The sequence below is a fragment of the Acomys russatus genome, chromosome 22 (genome assembly GCF_903995435.1).
Source record: "Acomys russatus chromosome 22, mAcoRus1.1, whole genome shotgun sequence".
Lineage (NCBI taxonomy): Eukaryota > Metazoa > Chordata > Mammalia > Rodentia > Muridae > Acomys > Acomys russatus.
Window position 1 is genome coordinate 17617148 of NC_067158.1, and position 23222 is coordinate 17640369.

The following is a 23222-nucleotide window of genomic DNA, read 5'->3' on the forward strand; positions in this document are numbered from 1 at the left end:
CTCCCAGCTGACTGCACAGTAGAAAAAAAGATAGCTGGCAGCAGAGGGTGACCTTAACAGTATTCTTGGGCAGGTAGGTAGGTGCCTGGGAGAAAACAATATTTGTGTCTAAGCTTTAAACATTCAAATTCCAGGCAATCTTACCCTACCAGATACAGATGATTGAAACATGTGAAGACAAGAGAAAGGAGACAGCTGAGAAAACCAGGGCTTCTGGGCTTTTCTGGGTCATGACTCATCTTTACATGATTTTTCAAACAGCATTTCGTGACTTTCTGAGTAAGGAAGGTGTGACTTCCTGAGTAATGAAGACGTGACAACCGAAAATCTCATGCTAGCAAAGTTTAAAGCCCATGAGTAACCATTATTTCCCTAGTGACGGGTCCCATAACGGAGCTGCTCTGCATGTTGAGGTCATGTATAACAACTTAATAGAGTCCACTTTCATCCCAGGTCCAGACCTTGCTGGTTATGGCAAAGGGTAACTTCTGATTTCCTCAAGCTTGTAAAGCCTGGCACCCAGAGGTGACTGAGAGTGACAGAACAAAGCCTTGTCTCACACCATCATGATGCCTCACATGGGATGAACCCCTTTGGGAATGCAAATAGCCATCTTAAGATTAGTTGCAGAAGCTAGATATTGGATTTGAATCATTCTGGGTAGAGCCAAGAGTTTGGAATGAGAGACAAAACATTAGTTACGAAGAACAGAGGTCATATGCCCATGGGGCACATACTCAGGGCACAGTGAAAGAAAAGTGTTAACAAGGGCAACATGGCACATGTCCTTCCTACGATGTTATCAGGAAACTTATTCCTTATTAGTTGTGTCAACCACTATTTTCTGAATATGATGTCACTCTTTTTGGGTGTGCTTGTGTGTGTGTGTGTGTGTGTGTGTAAATGGCCACTAGTCCTCTGGAATGGGCTGTAATCTCTCTAAGTGACCATTCACAGTTTGGATGCCTGCTTCACCAGTCCCCCGCCTGCATTCTGTGGAGAAGTCATCTCTTACAGTTTGCCAGAATCCCAGTCCTGCCTCCACCTCCTCTGCCTCTTTACAACCCAAGTTTTCAGTGTGGCAACTCTGTGGATCTGAACACAAAACTCATCACGTACTTTAAGGAGTTACTTAACTTTATGTGTACATGTATTTTGGCTGCATGTGCATGCCTGGTGCCTGCAAAGGTGAGGAAAGGGTGTTGGATCTCTTAGACTATAATTACCATTAGTTGCTAGCCAACATGTGCATACTGGGAAAGGAAACTGCGTCCTCTGCAAGATCAACAAGTGTTCTCAACCACCGAGTCAACCGTCCAGCCCCAAAGTCACTACTTTCATTAAGAGACTAATTTTCTTTCTTGCCACATGACTTTTGCATCTGCACTAAATGTGAACCCTGGAGGGAGGAACGGGGCACTGAACAGAGTTCTCAAACAGTGCTTAGACCTAAAGACCTAAAGACAACATGGAGGCCTCTTGCAGGGGGATGCTCAAACTGATGTCCTTGTCTTCAAGATCTTCTAATATCCAACTGAGGCTAAAAGGAGACTATTATTGATTCCCAAACATATTTGTACATAGACTTATTTGAAGTCCTATCATACAGGAAATATTTGAATAGTTGTATCTACATTCAAAAGTTTATAGATGGGCACTCAGGTTAAACAGCTTCTCTGGGAGTTTTGGAATGGTGAAGGTACCCCTATATCCTTAGTTAAAGGCATACCTGAAAACTGGTCACAGTGGTGTGGGCATCTGTTTAGTCTGGCAATGAATGCTTAGGTTAGTTAACAGCATTTTAAATTTGTGAGATGTGACATATACAAATCTAGATGTCTGGCACATGTCAGACATTGTCCACTTAAAGTCTACAACCTCTTTTCCAGGTGACAACTAGACGTCCAGAAGAGGGCTGCTGTCTTTGGGTGAAACCTTTAAATTCTCCACCCATACTGCTTCTCTAGTGATGTCCCTTGGCCTTACCATCTGCCAGACCCAGTACTTGACTTTCCACCCTTTCTTACACTACAGACATTAACCACCTGGCAAGGTTATGCACTGCATATTTGGAAATACGTGCTACACCGTGGTATGAGAATGTGTGGTTTTTCAGCTGAGATAATTTCTGCAAAACAAAACAAAACAAAACAAAAAAAAACAAAAAACAAAAACAAAAACCAAACAAACAAACACCCAAAACAAAACAAAAAACAAACAAACAAACTTTTTCTCATCTATAGTTTGCATTTCATGAAACGAGAGACCCGGAGTCATCTCTTGAGGTGATAACTTAGTGTCTTAGTCATGCTCAGTTGACATGGTGAGCAAGGTGGGATAAAGGAAGGTGATAGGGACCAGTGCTGTACAAAGCAGTCCAAACAGAGCAATGCAGCTACTGATACTTGCCATCAATCTAGAGAGGAAGTGGATCCTGGTGAAAAAAAAACCATTATTTTCACATCATAACTGAAAATGAACTACAGGAAGAGGAGCACCCTGATGTGAGAAAGCAATGGCATTTCAGCCAATTTATTCCTCAAGGGACTAGGAATGATCTTTTAAATAGTCAGAGGCTATACACATTTGGAAGGGAAGGATACATTTAACCATATGACCTAAGGAGATGACTGTGCAATTTAAAATAACAAAGTTAAATTTAAGCTGCAGATTTAGAGACTCCGCATGTCAAATAGCCTCTAATGAAGTCAGTGATTTAAAAAGCATACATTTCTAAAAGGATAAAGAATACAGAAACAACTCATAAAAAGAAAGATCAAATTGTTATTAAACAGATTATATGGGTTATCTTTACTATCCAAGGACTGTAAATTGAAGACCCTTGAGATGCTATTTGACACCCATGGGATCAGCAAAGCTTAGAATGTCTACTAACCATAAACATTTGTGTAGAAGTGGGAGGACAGGGTGCCACAGACACAAAGATAAACTATTTGCCAACATTCCATGTAATTGGTGAATTTTTTGATTATTTAACTTTTCCCTGGGAAAACTCTATATTAAATAGAAACATACATGTAATTTGCTTATCATTTCCAGTGCTGAAAACCTGGAACAACCTGGTGCAATATTACTATGAAAAGGAAAGATACATGAATGGACAATATATGTGTTATCAATGGTGACTTTTAACATCATTGAGTAGAAACATATACCACAATTATAGTGCCTTTGGATCATGCGTCCAGATATACTGGGCATTCTAATGCATTGCTTGCAATGCATCTTAATATCTACACACAGCATAAAGATAGGAAAGACTGGAGAAAAACAAACTGCAAGTTAGGATGGGGACAAATCTGTGGAAGGTAATTGGCACTGGGGTATCAATAATCATGATTAGATGATCATCCTGACACAGGTTTCTGTCATTGAAAAGTAGGAGTTGAGTGTAGGTGAGTCTACCTACGGCTATTCATCTCATGACTCACCTTAGAATTGAGTTCCCAGAGCCATTTTTTCCCAATGATGGGCTCTTCTGGGGACCCAGTTCTGGAGTTCCAGCCAGGTCCTGGTCACTGCAGTCCTCCTGGTCTGTGGACCATTTATCTTTAGATCTCATGCTGTCTTGTTGCGAGTCCAGAGAGATGACATCTGAGGGAGAGCTCATCACCCCTGAGTCCTCGGTTGTATCCTCTGATGCAAAACAGCTGCCCACAGATGCTGTCTCCTCAGCCTCCAGAGGCACCTGTGAGACTCCACCCATGCTGCAGTGGCTGCCAGGGCCCAGAGGCAGACTCACTGGAGAGGACATACAAAGACAGGTCAACAAAAGCCAGCCAGGTGTCATGCTCCCTAACATGGACAACATCTCTTTGACTCTGAAATGTGAGATTAAGGTATATCCAAATAAGGAAGACCCTCTTCCAAACCTATAACACTCTCTGGAAACATTTTCACTCTGAAGGACCCTTATGTGTATGCATAGTTGAATGTAAACTTTTTTTCCCCATAAAAAAACTGGGCACTTGGTTGGTTAGCCTTTTATGTATTTATATTTGTGGTGCTAAGGATTTATCCAGAACACTGCATGTGCTAGGCAAGTGCCGCACCAAGGAGCTACATCTTCAAACCCTTAATTAGCCCTTTAAACATGCATCCTTTAGGTGATTATGGTGAATAATATTCAAACTAGTGATAATGCAGGCAGTTGTTTGTAGCCTGACTTTTGAATTAAAATGACTTCATATATATTTATGTATACACATACATATACATAACAGTTAATGAAAAATGGGCCCGTGAACTTGAAAAACAGCAAGGAAGGGTATAGGTGTATATAAAAGAGTTTGGAGGGAGGAAAGGGAAGGGAGAAATGAACTATAATTTCAAAAATAAAAAGAATAATAAAAATGACTTTCTTAAACAAACAAGGAAACAAAAACATTAAGAATAAGCAGAAATAGGCCACTCTGGTATTATGGGCACTTCTGAATAGCATTCTTGCAGAAGGATGCTGGAAATGTGGTCTACATGTTAGTGACATTCTTCCTCAACAAGTGGACCTGTCTTAATTTTTCTACTTGGGACAATGTAGTTCTTTGTGTAGGTAAGAGATTAGCTTGGAAGGGAAGGTAAGATGACATAGTATGAGAACCTAAGTGCTGGTGGTTGGTGTCCATGAGCATTCTGGTGTGCAGAGCTGTGTGTGGCTGTCTGCTGAACTTAGAGTCTGCCTCTTCGAGACCTGACAGGGCATGCTGCAGGCACCCCACTAACTGGAGACATGTTAAATATCCATAGTGAGAGGCCACCTTTTCTCTTTCTCTGAATCAGAAAGCTTTATGTGCAGAGCTGGAGTTTGCAGGACAGAGGCCGATTACTCTAGACTAGCTGTACTCTAAGTTGTAAGTCAGTAGGCATAGATTCTAGATCTTAAGATTGGAGGCTAGAACCATGTACTGTGTTTCGAAGTCTCTCTTTCCCCCAATAAATAGCCCCTGGATTTGTGATGTGAGTGTAGGGCCTAGGCACGCACAAGTGCATGCTCCAAAGATATTAGTGTGTATTCATATGAGTCACACTCCACGTCTCTAAACATTACATCTCAACAGCGACTAACAACGTGTAATTAACAAACCAGAGGGAAATCCCTTCATGTGTTGCTTTATGTGAGATCTTGAACAAACAACAAACAAACAAACAAACAAACAAACAAGACATTAAAAGTGAACAGTTAAAGGAATACAGATTTCACAGAAAGAGCTCCAAGCAGATGGAGAATGACAGAGAGGGGGCTGGGAAAGGCATAGATGCAGAAGGCAATGCAGTAAACTTCAGCGCACTGCTGAACAAGACTTGTTTTTCTGACTCTTTTTTAGGCTATCCTGGAGCCCAGCATCCCCCTGCTTCTGCCTCTTCAGTGCTGGGACTACAGGCGTGCACCACCACGCCCGGTGCAAAACTTGACAGGAAAAGACTGACAAGAAACGCTGCCTGTGTGTGATGGCTAATGTCAACCTGTGATCTAGGGTACTGGATTGGATACTAAAATAGCAAGCTGAACACCAACATTCACTTCTGTTTCCTGAGTTCTGATGCAAGGTGACCAGATACGTCATGCTACTGCCGCCTTGCCTTCCTCACCACAATGGCTATACCTTAGAACTGTAAGCCAAAACAAAAAAACAAAACAAAACAAAAAAACAACCAAAAAACCAAAAACCAACCAACCAAACAAACAAACAACAAAAACCAACCAAACAAAACCAAACCAAACCAACCAAACAAACAAAAAACAAAAACCTTTTCCTTTCTTATGTTTTTTTTTTTTCCCTTCAAGAATTTTACTACAGACATGAGAGAAGTAACGAATGCACACAAAATTACATAGATAAATATTTGGTGATAAACTGAGATTGCTCCTCATACAGCCTTTGAGTCAGCACCTGTGTCACATTACTCCTGACATCAAGCCCCACTCAGAACTCTCATGCCCTGGTGTCACATGATCAGACTGCAGGGCGGGAGTCTGCTAGTAGGCATTCATTTCTCTCTTCCTTGGCTTCCTTATTGTTCTCTTTGGCTCTATGCATCAAACTCAGGTCCTCATGCTTGTGCAAAAAACAAAACAAAACAAAACAAAACAAAAACAAACCATGTTACTGACTATTAAATGAACTATTTCCCCAGTCCCCACTCAAATTGTGATTCTCCCCCCAAATTTATTAACTCTACATCCTAATCAGAGCCCCCACCCTCTCTCCTCCCCATCCCACCCTCCTTCTCCCTCATGCCTCTCCCCTAGTCCCCAGAGAGTGGAAGCCGCTCTCCCCCACCAACTGACCCCAGCCCATGAGGTCTCATCAGGACTGCTGGCATCCTCTTCCCCATGGCAAGGCACCACACCAGGGGGAAGCGATCAAAGGACAGACAACAGAGTCCATGGCAGGGATAGTCCCTACTCGCATCACTAGGGGACCCACGTGAAGACTGAACTGCCTTTTGGCTACTTCTGAACAGGGGGCCTAGGTCCTCTCCATGCATGGTCCTTGGTTGGTGCATCAGTTTCCAGGGCCCCCTCCCCACTCCAGGCCCAGACCTGCTGTCTGTTTGGTTCTCCTATGGAGCTCCTGAACCCTCCAGGCCCCTCTATCCCCTCACTCTTCCACAAGACTCCCCATGCTTTGCACAAAGTCTGGCTGGGAAATGTAGCTTCTGCTTTGATTCCCCTGTTGGGTGGAGTCTCTCAGAGGTCATCTACGGTAGGCTCCTGTCCTGTTTCCTTTCTTCATCTGTTTTCAGTGTCTATTCCATCCACCCTTCTGAATGAGAACTAAGCATCCTCCCTCATTATTTAGCTTCTTTAGGTCTGTGCTGCAATATGGTTATCCTGTATTATATGGCAAATATAGGCTTCTAAGTGAGTATATACATTGTGGTTTTAAAATTGTTTTTATTTCCTGACAATTTCATACGTGTATTTTGATAATTTGTACTCCCAACCAACTTCTTTCACACCCCTCCCACTTCCAGTGAACCCCTTCTTCCATATTTCTCCGGTTTGCTTGTGACCTACTGAATGGAACTGGGATTGTTTTCATGGCTGCGGATGGGCCTAGTTCTTGGAGAATGTCTTGCCTTGACTTTTGCCACCATCACTAAAGAAACAAGTTGTCGTGGTTTGAGTGAGAATGGCCCACACTGCCTCATTTATTTGAATGTTGTGGTCCCAGTTGGCAAACTGTTAGGAAGGTCAAGGCGAATGGCCTTTTTGGAGGAGATGTGTCAGTGGGGGTGGACTGTGAGGTTTCAAGAGCCCTCACTAGGCTCAATCTCCCTCTGCCTGCATCCTATGGGTCAGATACAAGCTCTCAACGACTGTTCCAGCGCCATGCCTGTCTGCTTATTGCTATGCTCTCTGCCATGATGCAGATGAACTAACCCTCTGAAACTATAAGCAATCCTCCAATGAAATACTTTCTCTTATAAGCTGCCTCGGTAATGGTGTCTCTTCACAGCAATAGAACAGTAACTAAATTACAGGTCAATTAAATTCAATAATTGCTTTTTAAAAAAATTCTGAATACAAATAGCTTGTAGCCATGAAGAATGAAGCCTAAAGAACTTGGATTCAAAATTTAACAGACTTGTTCCTTGGCTCCTCGCATTGCTGCAAAGGTGCATATGTCACTGTTAGATCTCTACTGCCCAGTGGCTGCTGGGGTAGAAAAAGCCTCATGACAGGGCCTGGGAACTTGGTTTTCAAGCCCTGCTCAATTTCTGAGGAGCCAGGCAGACATCAATAGTCATAGCACAATGCGGGGCAACTCTTGCGGACTTCTACTGGCAAAGTGAGGGAGGCTGGATTGAGAAGGCCTTTGCGTGCCCTCTTGCATCTCTGCAGTAGCTACTACTGTTGCTCTGACAGTCATTTTTCGGCTGGCCCTATAGGAAATGTGAGTGACTAGGACAATGAGGTTTCCTTGGCTCCCAGACCCCAAGGAGAATCAGAGGCATCCACTGAGTCATCTGTGGCAGCCATCTAACCTCCACTGTTTTTCTAGCCAATTAGGGAAATGTCAAATGCACCTCTATTCAGGACCTGCTTGTTAAGCCCTTTAAGAATATGTCATATGGAGAATTAAGGCCAAAGTTCCTAGACAGGCCCTCCATTTCCCCTGGGTGATGTTTGTGTAGGTTGTATCTAGGGCACACACAGTCATGTCACACCATCTATGCCTCGGGGTAGGCAGACAGAGTCACAGGCGCAGGTAAGAAAGACCTTTTGAGGCTTTAACTGAGTGTCCCAGGAGAAGTCATACAGGAATTGAAATAGTAACTGTACAAATGCTGAAAGGAGCTGGGGGGGGGCATGGGTGCCAGGTTTGGGCTGGTCAGTGGTAGCTAATCTTGCCTAACGTAGGCAGAGCTATAGCCAAGTCAGGGCCACATCTGCAGAGGCTTTGAAGAGGTCCTTGGGGCTTTATGAACATTTTTGTGGATCTGTTCTTGTGAAGCAAAGGAATACAGATTTTCAGATAGGTACAAATGCCCCTCTGAGGCCAATCTGAATGAGCATCACTGGCCAGGTAATTTCTGATCATTTGAGCCAGTTAGAGAATTAGAGAATCTTTGGTTTGACTCAGATGCCACAAGCCATGATTACTCACCCAAGTTTCTTTTCTTCTGACTAGCTCCAAAGATTAACTCCATGAACTTTATATATAATATTATATTAATATATTTTATTAAAATGTATAAATATTTTATAATTTCTCAATGAGATAATGGCTAGAGGTTTTTCTTCTCTATCAGTTCTAAACAGAAAAGGAGCAGCTGGCATTGCAATGGCGGCGAGGGAGTCTCTGTGCTCTACCCTTTTTATGTGTAGTTTCCAATCCTCACACCAGGAGCCCAAGAGCACTGACTTCAGAGTCTGAAGCCCACCCCAGTTCAACTTCTATTCTGAACTCTGGAAGTCCCTCTCACAGTCCTGATAATCACTAAAATCTCTGACAGGCCCAGAAGTCTCTTTGAAATCTCAAATTAAGACATGGAAAACACTCATTCACTGTTGCCTGGTAACTAGTTCTGCATCTGAAGCGTGTATAGCATCATCTCCATCCTTTCTTCTCGTGTGTGTGTGTGTGTGTGTGTGTGTGTGTGTGTGTGTGTGAGAGAGAGAGAGAGAGAGAGAGAGAGAGAGAGAGAGAGAGAGAGAGAGAGAGAGGGAGAGAGAGAGAGAGCCATTATTTTTAAGTTAATTAATATTACGGCAAATATACTTTTCTCTGAAGATTTGAGTCTTTTTTTTTTTTTTTTTTTTTTTTTTTTTGACCTCAAAAGCAAAGCATTTGGAAATGTGAAAACACATTTTGTCTTTAGAGGAACCCTCTAATATAAATTCTTAATTAAGTTCTCTTCCAGATGAGAAGCCATTGAACCTAGTCGTTCCCCTGTCTGCTTAAAGTATGCAACTCTACACTTTGAAAGCACCAGCCTCCACATGAGGACTGTGGGAACACGTCTAGTTCAAGTGTAAGAAATTAATGCGAATGGGTACTAACTAGTAGTTCAAGTTCGACAACTGCTCTCAGCCCTCTAGTTCATTTGTACATGTCTTTCACAAAGCCATCAGGTGAAAATGTCACACCCCAAACAGCAATCTCTTCAAGAAGACAATCCCTGATCTATGACGATTCAGCTTAAAAAATTTTCAAAACAAGCATGCTGTGAAAATGACAAACGTTCATTTAAAGTACATTTTGAATGCAGATCACTGTTGCGTTCCCTGCTGGGGTCCAAGGCTCTCCTGTGATGTCGCACGCACGGTAAGACTGAGTAGCAGCTCCCAGTGTCCCACAGGCCGAGGAAGGGAACCACTGATACTCAACAGCGTATGGATGAAATCCCATCAAAATGGATTCATTTTTTTAATTGTTGTTTTGACCAATGAAGGAAAAAAAAACCTTACATCATATCCTGTTTTCACTAGTCATCAAGAAAGGAGAGTCCCCAAGTGTCGATTTTACTAAATTTATATGGACTAGACAAAAAAGACAAAATACTTCTATGTCCCACATTGAGCCTGGTGGGTCCCACACACCATACAAAGCCAGCAACTGATGTTTGTCCTTTATCCCAACCCACTGTCTTGGTTCTCTATGTGATACACATTGGGAACAAAGGGAAAACAGAGCAAACGCTTCTTATGCAGCAATGTAAATTCACATGATGTATTCAGTGTGTTTTTCTGTATCTCCTGGGCAACGCTAAACCATTGCATTTCTCTTTCCTTTTTAAAATAACGCCTCAAAATTACTGCCATGAATTCAAGTGATTGCAACAGGTTACGACAGTTCAATTTCACTGTAAACATTAATGTTTTTGTATAAATGCTTCGTTAATTAAAACACTGTAATCCAAAGACTCAAAATGCCACTCACAGCACACTCCACAGAAAAATGAACAAAAAAATCCTCCTCAAACAGGAAAAGCTTTAGACCACATATCTTCCTCCTTGAATTTATTTTCATTTCATAGTCTAATAAAATCTTGTCTTAACTGAATGTACTTTTTGCTCAAGATGTATTTTAAACTTTTTTTTTTGTATAAAATATGTTCATAAGTGAAAGATACGTTTTTTATTTCTTTTCACTGTAAGATAATACAATCACATTCCTTTTTGGGTACTGAATTATTGCCACAATGATTAGTAGTCAAGCAAAACAGCATAACTATCTCTTTTTTCCCCTGTGATGTTGGGCATCAACTTCAGTGATGTGGTATTTTAGATAAGCATTCTACCACTGGGCTACCCCTCCAGCTATACAAACACACTAAAAAATGCTGACATTTATTAAACAAAATCATAAAATACTGCAAATGAATGTTATAATAAATCAAATGAGCCCCCCCCCCCATTGATAGCGTAGAAATGTCTGGAGTCGTTATTGCTAAAATGAGGTAGAGTTCAGCACAAATTCAATTTATAACTTTCTTTTTTTTTTATATTTTTTTAATCAGATACAAGCACCAAAACCCATGTGTGCACAGGCAGAGGTGAAATAAAGGGGTTTTCTTATGCCTACATCATTCCATTCAGTTTAAAAAAGTTCTTCTTCTGTTATATGCCAAAAATAATTGACCTGTCACAAACATTACGCTTAATTATCTATAATTGGGCAGCATAGTTAGGTCCTTTACCAATTCGGTTGGAGAGAAGAACTGGAAAACACCTGATATTCAGAAGGATTTGCCATCACTAGTGTTGTGTACCTGCTCCACTGTGTGTCAGTATCTCCACTGGCTTAGTAGAAGATAAAACAAAACGTGGATAACGTGAAAAATACGAACATAATGACAGGTCTAATGATTCACGTGTGTTTGGAGCTGGATGCATCAAACTCTTCTTACACCTGAGAGAAAAACTTGTCTACTGCAGGCATCTGAACCCTAGTGCGGTTCCCAGTGGTTAAAGGAGAAGAGTCTTTGCAAAGCCTGGGCCTGGGAAGGGGACATGGAATGATGCTGGTGTTTTCCTTTCCATCGGTTTTAGAAAAGGCACAGACCATCCAAAAGGGGCTTTCTTGGCAGTTCTGGGGGGTCTCCCAGGGAAACACACAACTAGGTAAAGCCACACATAAGCACAGTGTGGCAGTTGAAGTGATGAAGTCCCCAGAGACTGTCCAGGGAAGGCAGTGAATGGAGCCTTCATTCTAAATAGGGGAGTCAGGAAGCTGACCACTGAACCAGGTTTTGGAACACACTTGATGGAAGGAAGAGATGAACAGTCTGATGGCAGGTGGAGAAAACCACAAGGAGCTCGGGAAATGCTAGGGACTGCTGAGCAGCCAGGGATCCAGCATCTTGTGTTACATATATGACTGCATGTGCACATGTATGTAAATACTCATGGGTGGGTACAGGAACATGGGTTTAAGATCAATCTTTGAGACACCCTCTGCCATCGGTGTCACATGGACGCTGCTCCAACTAGTGTCTGCAAATGCTGTGCTCTCTCATCAGTTCTCCCAGTTCCCATGAAGTGAAGTTGCCTTATTGCTCTTTAAAAATTATATTCTCTTTATGTTGATAGAAACTGTGTAATGTATCATCTGAATGTTATTGTCAACCCACCCAGGGATCCAAGCCTCTAAAGATCATCCCATGGTGAGGGTAGCAGTCTAGGACATGTGATATAGACCATGTCTGAGTTTAGGAAGAAAAGATGACGAAGACTTGGAAAGAATAGATGTACTCCCAAAATAGAGCTGGTTTTCTTAAGAGTCAAATATCTTATTCTTTTCATCAACCTATCCTTATTCCTCCAGAGTGTGAACTACGTCTAGTCCTAGAATCCTAATGAACCTATTAGACTCTCAGCCGAGGAAAACACAAACGTACTTTGGAATAATACAGAGTTGCATTCTTACTGCCGTTACTGTTTCTTTAAAATACACATTAAAAAAAAAAAAGCTGCTGTTTTTGTCTGTTGGCTCTCCCTCCCTCTCCGTCATCCAACGGATCCCACTATCTCATGGGCAGCCCAGTTTTTCATTTTCTGGGTGAGTCCGTTGCTGCTATCCAATCCTAGCCACAAATGTAGTAGAATATAAAACAAAACGTGGATACTGTGAAAAACATGAGCCTAACGACAGGTGTAATGATGCGTTTATGTTTGGAGTCGGATGCGTCAAAACCCTCTCATGACGTCTCTGTCAGAGCTATTGCGGAAGCTGCTATCATTCACCTACGAAAAATAGATTGGGGGTGAGGTTTATGCAAGTGCTGGCCATGTCAACTGGCATGTGGTTTTTCTACTGGTTGGAAAGAAGCATAGTCCTAAGAAAAATTTCCGTTTGTGGAGCCATCACACATACGGTAAAGTCCTATCTCTTAGAATTCCAAGTTATGTAAGCTAAATGAACACATATTTTGTTTTTTTTTTATTTATTTTATTTTTTTTTTATTAATTTATTCTTGTTACATCTCAATGTTTATCCCATCCCTTGTATCCTCCCATTCCTCCCCCCCCCATTTTCCCATTATTCCCCTCCCCTATGACTGTTCCTGAGGGGGATTATGTCCCCCTATATATATTCTCATAGGGTATCAAGTCTCTTCTTGGCTACTTGCTGTCCTTCCTCTGAGTGCCACCAGGTCTCCCCCTCCAGGGGACATGGTCAAATGTGAGGCACCAAAGTTCGTGAGAAAGTCATATCACACTCTCTACTCAACTGTGGAGAATGTTCTGACCATTGGCTAGATCTGGGAAGGGGTTTAAAGTTTACCTCCTGTATTGTCCTTGGCTGGTGCCTTAGTTTGAGCGGGACCCCTGGGCCCAAATCTGCCTATCATATTGTTCTACTTGTAGATTTCTAGGACCCTCTGGATCCTTTTATTTTGCTATTCTCCCATGCGTCTCTCATTTAGAGTCCCAATAGGATGCCTTCCCCTCTGTTCCAGTTTCCTGGTATTTGATTAAGTCACTCAAGACACAGTTGCTTTTTATAATGAAAGAGTTCTGTCTAACAAATGCTTACATTATTTCTGACTGAAAATACACATATTTTTCAAGATAGTTTTTCAGTTGTAGAAACTTTTATTTTCAAAACGTAGTTATTTGACACCGACACAACCTATGCCTTACCTTTCCTGTAGTCTTATTTACTTGTAACACATGTGAGTGTAATCCAGATTAGGATATGCTTGAGGAAACCCAACAGGTGGTCCACTGACTCCTTATCCTGATTGTGGGTATGGAGCAATCACAGTGTGATTTAGAGGCAAAATTTCCTTCCTGGAGGCCATACTCCAGGTTTCTCTCTTTTCTAGCCCTTTGTCCAGTACATGGGAGCCTGTATGCAACATGGTTTGCTTATATACTCCACCTGCAGAAAGTTGTAAGATTTTCCTTTCTACATGTGGATATCAAAACTTGGACCACAATGTTTCTAAATGCATATATATTGAAGAATAAATACTTAGTTTTCACGAGCATTTTTATAAATTTATTTTAAACTTTATTATAAAACTTTGCAAAAATAACACACCAAAATTAATGAGATCAGATGCAAATGCTATTCAGCTCAACAAACTTCTATACAGTTAGAGTAGCTGTTCTAAGATGGAAGCTATGGAATTTGATAGTGGATTTTATAGTCACACTATCAAATATATTTTATGGGCTTATCTATCACCACAAAAGGTCTACAGAGTTAGAAAAAAAGTAGCTTTATATCTTCTTTCACAATTTATGTTTTTTGCCTGAATTTGGTCCTTCCCTATGCCCTAATATTAAACCTTTCTTGTTTTCTTTTCTGCCTGTTATACAATACCGAAATGCACACTTGGTTACATGTGTACAATTATTATTGGATATATTCTGTACATGAGGGAGACTATGTTTTCTTTTATTTCTGAGATTATGTGACCTCACTGTATATTATCTATTCTAAGTCTATACATTTTCCTGGAAACTTTGTGATTTCATTTTTTTTAAAGCTGAATTTTCATTATAAATTTATCTATTGATGGCCCATTAGGTTGATTCCAATTCTTTGCCATAGTGAATAAAGCAACAATAAACATAAACATAGGGGTGCAAATATCTCTTTTGTAGGGTATGGAGTTCTCTGGATGTAGGTCCAGGAATTAAATAGCAGGGGCATATGGTAGTTCTGATTTTAGGTTTTAGAGAAATTGCCAAACTTATTTCCACAATGGCTGCATTAATTTGCACCCTTCCCTACAAAACAGTGAATAGGGGTGCCCCCTCTCTCTACATCCTCTCCAAACATTTATTGTCAGATGTGCTGATAGTCATTCTGACTAGAAAGAGGTAGTACTTCAAGTTAGTTTTTATTTCTATTTTCCTGATCACTTAAAACTAGTTATTAGTTATTTGATATTTTGTCTGTCTGTCTGTCTCTCTGTCTATTCAATTCATTTGCCCATTCATTGATTGGCAGTTTTATTTGCTTGGTATTTAATTTCTGAAATTCACTGTGAATCCTGGATATTAGCCTTTTGTTTGAAGTATAGCTGGTGATGACTTTCTCCCATGTTGTAAACTGTCTGTCTGCCTGCTCTGCTGGTTTTTTCCTTTGCTGTAATAATGCTTTTCTATCTTATCGTCTCATTTGTTGATACTTGGGCTAGTTCTTGTGGAATTTGTGTTCTATCAAAAACGTTCACACCTACCCCTAAATACTCTCTCAAGGTTGTCCTCTGAGTTCTACATATGTACTATAGCGTTGACAGCCTACTCACATACACACAGAGAAAACAAGTAAATAGATATAACATTTTAAAGGTCCAACCAATAAATTATTCACCTAATTTTGAGAGGATGTGTGACAGAAACACTCTGCCAGTCTCATAAAAAATGGCAAGCATATTAAAAAGAACCACAAAAGCTCACTTAGGCAAGATTTAAGTCAAACAAGGTTCTTTCATCAAGAAAATGTAATCAGAACCTCACTAGAATATTTGCATTTAAGATTTTTCTAAGCCGAACTCTTTTTACATTCCATTGAACAAATTTTAGTCACATATATCCAAGGTTTTTAGAGAATTTGAAAGTTTTGTTTTTTTTTTTTAATAAAAGCACTTCAACTCTGTAAGCACATCTGTGGCCTCACCTCTGAATGGAACAGGAAAACTGGGAGTGGAGGGCAGTTGCTGATGCCAAGAACCAAAGGAAACCTTCCTTTCCACTGTCAAAATAGAAACTCTGTCTCCAAGTCGTCTAGTGTATGAAAGCACATGACTTTTATTTAATCAACACCTCAGAAAATTGGCCTTCAGGACTTGCCAAGTTGCTAAGGGGTTCAATTTGGAAATGACTGTGACTTGGGTCTGTCACAGAGTGGGCGAATCATCTGTGTGGACAAGGCAGTCTATGAGAAATATCATCCATTGTACTTTCAGCTTCTCCACCTCTGTCTTTCATCATTAGGGCTTGAGGGACAGCGTTTGGACCCAAGATCTGCACACAAGGCAATTGAGGGCTGTCCCTACTGATCTCAGTTTAATATAAAATGGATGAAACAGAGTATTTTTGTGTGTTGTATTGAATTGTTGTTGGAGGTTTTACCCCGTATAGACTCAGTATTTTCATAAATAAGTGCTTTCTTGAATTTCCTCTTAAATTTAGAGCTCCCTTGCCCCTGAACATGTTCTGTTTTTTTATTGAGAAAATGAGTAGGCTTTGACCCAGAGTCCTTCTTGATGCCTTTATACTTGCATTCTCAGGAAGATTAGGAACAGTGAATGTTTTTTTTAAATATCCATTTACCTATGCATCTATCTATCTATGCATCTATCTATCTATCTATCTATCATCTATCTCTAATCTATCATCTATGTATGATCTATCAATATCTGTCTATCTATCTATCTATCTATCTATCTATCTATCATAAGTCTGCTGTCTGGTGTGTGTGTGTGTGTGTGTGTGTGTGTGTGTGTGTGTGTGTGTGTGTGTGTGCGTGCGTGTGCTACGACCTGACACATGTGCAGGTCAGAGGAAAATTTGTGGGAGTGCTTGTCTCCATTCATATGTGGGTTCTATAAATCTAACTTAGGTCGTCATACATGGTGACAAGCATTTTATGTGCTGAGTCGTCTCACCAGGCTCAATTGGATTTTTATTTCTATTTTTCTATGAATCCCTTTCCCCTCTGTTTTCTGTCACATGTACTTTGAGGTCTTCTGGTTTATTGCTAGACATTTTAGGAAAAGATGGATTTTATTTCCATTAATTCAAAACAAAAATATCCCTGTTCTAGACTCTTCTAGGTTTGAATAATGCTTATTATCCCTTTTGGCATTTATTGCCATTTAGAAATGAAATAGATCATTCCAATAGAAGAGAAACACTATGCACTATTGAGTGTCCCCTTAATTGCTCCTGCCTGCCTACAAGCCTATGAACTATAAAAACAAGCACTATCTAGGGAGTAGATATGCAACCTAGTGAGGAAAGCTTCCTTCTACTGCCACACCATCAACCTTAAATTTATGATCAAATGATGAACTCAGTTATTGAAATGCATTTTTTTCGGTAAGATTTGAAAGTCTTGACATCAGAAATATAATCTTCTGCCTGGCAAATAACATACAGTACTGTGAGTCCCTTTCCACATCTCAGAAAATATGACACATGACCTGCAATGCCACCACAATGTTGAATATCTCAGAGGTCGAGTCCCCGGACCTGCCTGGCCTCCCATGATCCTGAGAGTCCCACCCAGCATCAAAGAAGTGAGCTCCTCCTCTTCATATCTCCACCCCAATGCAGATGTACTGAAACTGAAGGTCAACCATTACAGATGAAACTGTCACCTTGTATCTATAATAAAGCTTTCCATTTGGTGTTTCTAAACCAAAATATAAGGTGATGGCTGTTTTCTTTTAGCATAGATTACATTTCTTCACCTGTTCTGTCTTTTTATTTTCATATTAGTGACTTCTTAAGTTTTAGTATCTATAAATCTATCAAATTTATGAACCTCTTTCAAGCTGTTCAGGCTAATACAAGGTGTTCCAGCTCCTGTCTTGAATTCAGACCACATCACATGCCTTACACTGAATAAAGCTTTACACTGGACATTTTCCACCTGAGTGATGGCAGATGCACAGGGGCTAAGTTCCAAATCAATCAAGAGATGATGATGATGACGATGATGATGATGATGATTACATTTGCCCCTTCTTTTGACTAACTGGCCTAGAGGTGAGTAACTTCCTGTTCGCCTTGGCATTCCCTTAATCTAATGGCCAATTCTTGCTCTAGCTCAAGAATCTCTAAAAGTCCCTTCACTTATGCTGCCTAAGTGGTTCCATGTCTACACACCCATGAGTAATGGAGACTGGCCATTACTACCCTCTACGATCATAAGGAACATCATTGTCCCGTATCCTTTCTTATGTTATGCTCTTCTTTTCACCTATCACAAATGGAACTTACCTTTTACTTAAAACTTTTCTTTTTCAGCTATCAGGACACTATCAGAGTGACATCTAACCTCTAGGTCTCAGAGACAATAAATGCTCATCATTCTACCCCTCCTCTCAAAATATGTTGCCCTAATGTCATAAAGAGACATAAATGTGGCCAGGCAGTATGTGTGTGTCTCTGTGTGTGGAATTAAGGGATCCTTAATGACTATTAAAGCCTAGGTCTCTGAGGACTACCCATCTCACATCCCCACCTGCATCTGCAGCCTCATCAGCATAGCTGCCAGTTCCTTATTTTTACCTTCTTATTTGTGTATACTACCCAAAGTTTAGGACACATAGACTAGCACAAACTGTGAAGATGATTTATTCAAACCGCTGCCTGCGTCAGTACTAATGAATAAAAACATATATATTTAATATTGAAAGATATTCTGAGGTGTTGTTCCAAGACATGGTACCTTCTAAATAATATCAGAAACCCCCAATGCAAATACACCATAAAATACATAGAGAAAAGGTACATGACTAATATTTGTTCTCATATAATATGCTCTTCTACAACACTGACATACTCTGCAAAATTACTATCTAAAGGCCACTCAGTCCCAGTGAGTGGTTAGTCTACAGACCATGGAAAGTCACACCGTGATTTTCCCACGGAACCCTTTTTGCCACTCCAGAAGCCTTGGTGATGTGTATCTGCTTGTAACAGTGACAAGATCAGCATCTGAGCCCATCATTTGGGGAAACTTGTATAGAATTGTTTCTAGCCCTATCCAAAGTCAACAGACTACATAGCCAGTAAATTAAATGTTTCATACACAAACCACCTGTCTAACGCACAATTATGGTGGCCCAAAATAACTTGGCTTTATTGGTCAGAAAACACTCACCTCAGCAAAACTACCAATCCCCAAAATAACCTGCATGGATGTAGCCCTATGTTTTCAAGGTCAGTCTCCAGGACTTAGAGCATCCCTCACTTTTCTTTCTTGGGAGGAAAGAATGGGGCACTGCCACAAATCTTACCCAGTATGTTACTATTAGGATTCTTTTCAGATTTAAAATAAGTTTGTTTTTTCTCCACTCTAGATTAGAAACTCAGAAACATACTAACAATTAGGATAAAATCACTCATCTTTAGGATAATCACAGATTACATTTGGTTGCCTTTACTTCTGGTCTCTCTCTGTGTGTTTTTAAAGGACACACAAACACACACACACAAATTTTATAATGTATGAACAGAACTAGTTACACCACCCCACTATTGTGTTTACTCACACACTTTATATTTAATGGATTAAAGACTATTTTTTCCCTCTATCTTTTGTGTTAGTGATTGGCTCATGCTAACCGAATTAACCCGTTTCACATGTTTGCTGACACCCTGGTAAAACCATGGTCTTTTGAAGACTCAGATAGCCCCGAGTAAGTGGTGGCACCCTAGGATCTAAGCACAGTTCTTCAGGGGCTGCATGTGTTGAGTCAGCACCCAGCATATGGTTCTGTTCTTCCCATAGCTGAGACTCAAAGGGTAGAACTGAAGTGTATCACATACTATCACCTTTGACTTGCCCACTTGCAAAACTTTTGCTTCCTCTTCTCCCATCCTTACGTTCTACAGGCTAAAGTTCTTCCTCCTAGACTTCTATGATGTCACTGAAGCAAAAGGTAAGACTGCCTGTCACTTGGGCTCTTCATGTCTTGAAGGCCAAGAAAGAGTTCAAATGATGGTGAGGGTCACTAATCCACAGTACCAAAGGGCAACTAGACCATGATCCCTAACAAAAGTAGGGAAGAATGTCTCTAGAACACAGGCTGTCCCTTAGGGCAATTCTCAGAATTACAATGTCCTATAATTAATGTCAATGGAGAACTACCCTAACCATTCCAGGTGAACTCCTAATGGCCCAGACCCTTCATGAATGAAGGTTTGTGTTATTGCACTAGGCAACAAAACCATGACCAGTTTGGGCTCTTAACAAAGGCACAAAAGAAGGCATATGATACAAACACCAGTCTATGCTACGAATCTATTTACAGAAATGATGAACACAGTCGTTCTTCTTATTTTGTCTTGAATATGTTTCTAGGTATATACAAAGTATGCAAAAAGATATATCATATTCTGGTGTTCTATTCATTGCATGGCATTTTATGTCAGTACTTAATTATTCATTTTACACCAGGAAAAAGTGAGACATGTCTCAAGGGTGTTGCCCGGGGAGGAAGGGAATCCTAACTTTTTGATAGAGTGTCATAGAGCTGCCTTGTATTACTTGACATTAAGACTGTGTCTTCATGTGTATTTGGAGATTAAGTGTGGCTTAAAAACCTCCATGTGGTGAGGGGCGAGCTCTTGACGGATGTTTACATGTCATCGGATGAGTCTAAGTGAGCAGAATATGTCTAGGGTGTCTGAGGCTGCTATGGAGACATCAGCATTTTAACTTATAGATTACAAGAAAAAGGCATCCCTTCAGGATTCACAGAATGCAGCATTCAACTTGCCTAGGGCCCAAACACAACAAAACACTCTGCTTGCATGGGGACATCCACTCTTGTGCACCTTTGAACAGCAGAGATCCTGGTTTGAGGGTCCTTACACTAAAACTGACTTATATCTCTGGTGCTCTTGAGGCTGTTGCCTACAGATGACAAAGGGTAGGGCTTTCTGCTCCCCGGTCACATGAGCCAGTCTCTATTTTAATTTGGTGTCTCTTGACATACATGGCTGTGTAAAACACATGCAGGCATCTCTATGTATCCACTAGTCCCACAAGTAAAGCTTTATGTCTCTAGTAAACATGTACAGACTGTTTTCTTGTTATTTCCTTTAAACAATATACAACCATTTATACTGTACTGAGTACTATCAGTAATTTAGAGGTAATTTAAACTATGTATGTGAGGATTATGTAGGATATACTTCACATAGAGGACCTGAGCACCAAAGTGCCCTGTGAATACTGGGGGGTAACTGCATAATTCGTTAGGGCTAAACAGTACACAGGATTAACACATCCATATTTCATAAACACTATTAGTCTCCTCATGCTTTAATGTTGCTCAGAAAATGAATTACACAATAAGCAATGATGTAATTCTGCCCAATTCAGATATCCCAGGGTGCAACCCTAGCTGTGTATCCAGCATGGATGTTTAGAGGAGGAGCCTCCCTCTGTGCCTCTATGAGAGGTGCAGAAGTCACAGCCACAGAAACATGTTTGAGGGCTCAACTGCCTCTCTGTAGCTTGAGGATCCTATGCTCCCACCAGACTCTGAGGGACAGTGTAGCAGTAGGGCTCAGACGCAAGTTAGGCTTTTGACCAGCACTGAGCCTGCCTGTAGAGAGTGGATGAGATGCTGCCCAGTGATGGCAAGAAGTGTCCACTCCAGGAATCTCAACTAAACACTCACTGCAGTACTAAACAGCCAGGGCTAATTTATTCCTGTGTTTTGTTGCCTCATGGAAAGACTAGTACCTGCTCATGGCCACTAAGACAGCTAGGGATGCTCTGCAGAACAAAGAAAAGTGGGGGCAGGGGAGTCCAACTCTTCAGCTCCTATCTGAAAAGGACCTGCAATGCAGAACTAACTTGCTGTCACAGTTAGGGGGCAGTGGGCACCAGAGTTTCCCTGAGAAGTGGCAGAAGGTCCCGGGTATAGGGCATTCATTTTTGAGAACAGTTAAAGAGACATTTCCAGATATCTCTCAAAGGAGACATGCAATGATGACATCCCAAGAAGAAAGAGAAAAGCAATTTAGCTTTGCGGTTCTCAGGAAGGAGTGTGAAAACAGAAAATGAGGGTTTATTTGGGCTTACTTCATAACGTGAGCAGCGTTTTTCTTCAAGTTTTATTGTTGTTGTTTACAATGAGGACTCGAGTTGCTTAATCTTTCTAGTTTTCAGAAACCTGAGAATAGAATTGGAAGAGATACTGGGACGTCACTGAGAGACAGGCTGAGTGACTGGAACGGTCTGATATTTGTAGAGGATATTGAGAGTGATAGCATCCACCTACAAGACATAGATACTACTCAACACCATAACACTTTCACAGAGACAAACTGATATTGCCTCGCCTCTTTTTCTCATAAGAAAAAAAAAACAATCTAGGTTTTGATGTATAATTTCTTGCATTTTTGAATTGTAGCCATTTTCATACTAATTATGATTTGCTTAGTGTTGATTGTTGTTCTAAATGTTTCTGCATTTACTTGCTTGTGTAATTCTCGAAGGCAGCTTTGCTTTTTACAGAAACTCTGGAAGAAAGCAATTAAATGGCCTGAGGTTATTTAATAACAGAGTTAGGAGCTGTGCCCAAGCAGCTTGCCTCTAGCCTGCTTGCCTATCTAGCGGGACTACAGTAGACAAGGCTGAGGTTGCTCAGCACCATCTCTGCCTTTCCTATTTGAAGACCAGCCCAGTTTTCTAGCACACGAAGTATAGTGCCCCAGTCACATTTCACTCTACTTGTTATCCTTTGGTCATTGTATTCTGGCCTAAAACAATAGATGCATGGGTCAGCCACCATGCTTGACTCTAGAGCTTATGTGAGTCTTACTTTTGGTTAAGTGAGATAGTTACACCTCTAGAGTCACAGTCACAGTGACTGGCCAAGACAAAGGACACATGAAGAACTATTCCAGTAGCCCATTTCTAGATCTGTCATGCCAAGCCATGGAAAGCACAGCTCTGAAGAAATATTTGTACATATATTTTCTCTCTTGACATTTTTTTTTCTAATTAGAAGTATAAACAAATTAGACAATCTGTACATGGACGAATGGAGAAAGTTAATACAGCATACACAAACAATGGAAGTTACTGAGTCTTTATAAGGAAGGAAGTTCTGACTTATGCTACCATATGAATGATTCTCAAGGGCACTGTGCTAAGGGCAATGAGCAAGTCACAGAAAGACAAATGCTGTGCCATTTCTTTTACATGAGGTATCCAGAGCAGCACATTCTTAGAAACAGAAGGTAGGGCTATGGTTGGCAGAGGTTGGTGGAAAGAGGCAAATGGAAGCTAATGGATACAGATGAAGATTTGGAAGTCAGCAAAGTCCCAGAAGTCTGCTGCACAACCATGTGAATACCCCAACAACCACAGAATCATGCACCTGAAAATATCTAATGGTGCACACTTTCTGTTATTTCTTAAAGTTGTAATTAAGAGCTACTAACTGATTCAGCAGTTTACTCAAACATTTAAGATGTCTTGCATAGGTCAAGTAAAAACAAGTCTAAGCAAAACCCAGAGGCTGCCAGCCCCTGGAGC

General features: G+C 40.8%; 1 protein-coding gene across 1 annotated transcript in view; it reads right to left on the reverse strand.

The window, feature by feature from the left end:
- Positions 1–23222, reverse strand: part of Cobl (cordon-bleu WH2 repeat protein) — a 231435-nt gene that overhangs the window by 13890 nt on the left and 194323 nt on the right. Inside the window, exon 10 of the mRNA XM_051165055.1 lies at positions 3453–3762. Within this exon, the coding sequence (XP_051021012.1) occupies positions 3453–3762 (310 nt within the window). The remainder of the gene's footprint in view (positions 1–3452; positions 3763–23222) is intronic.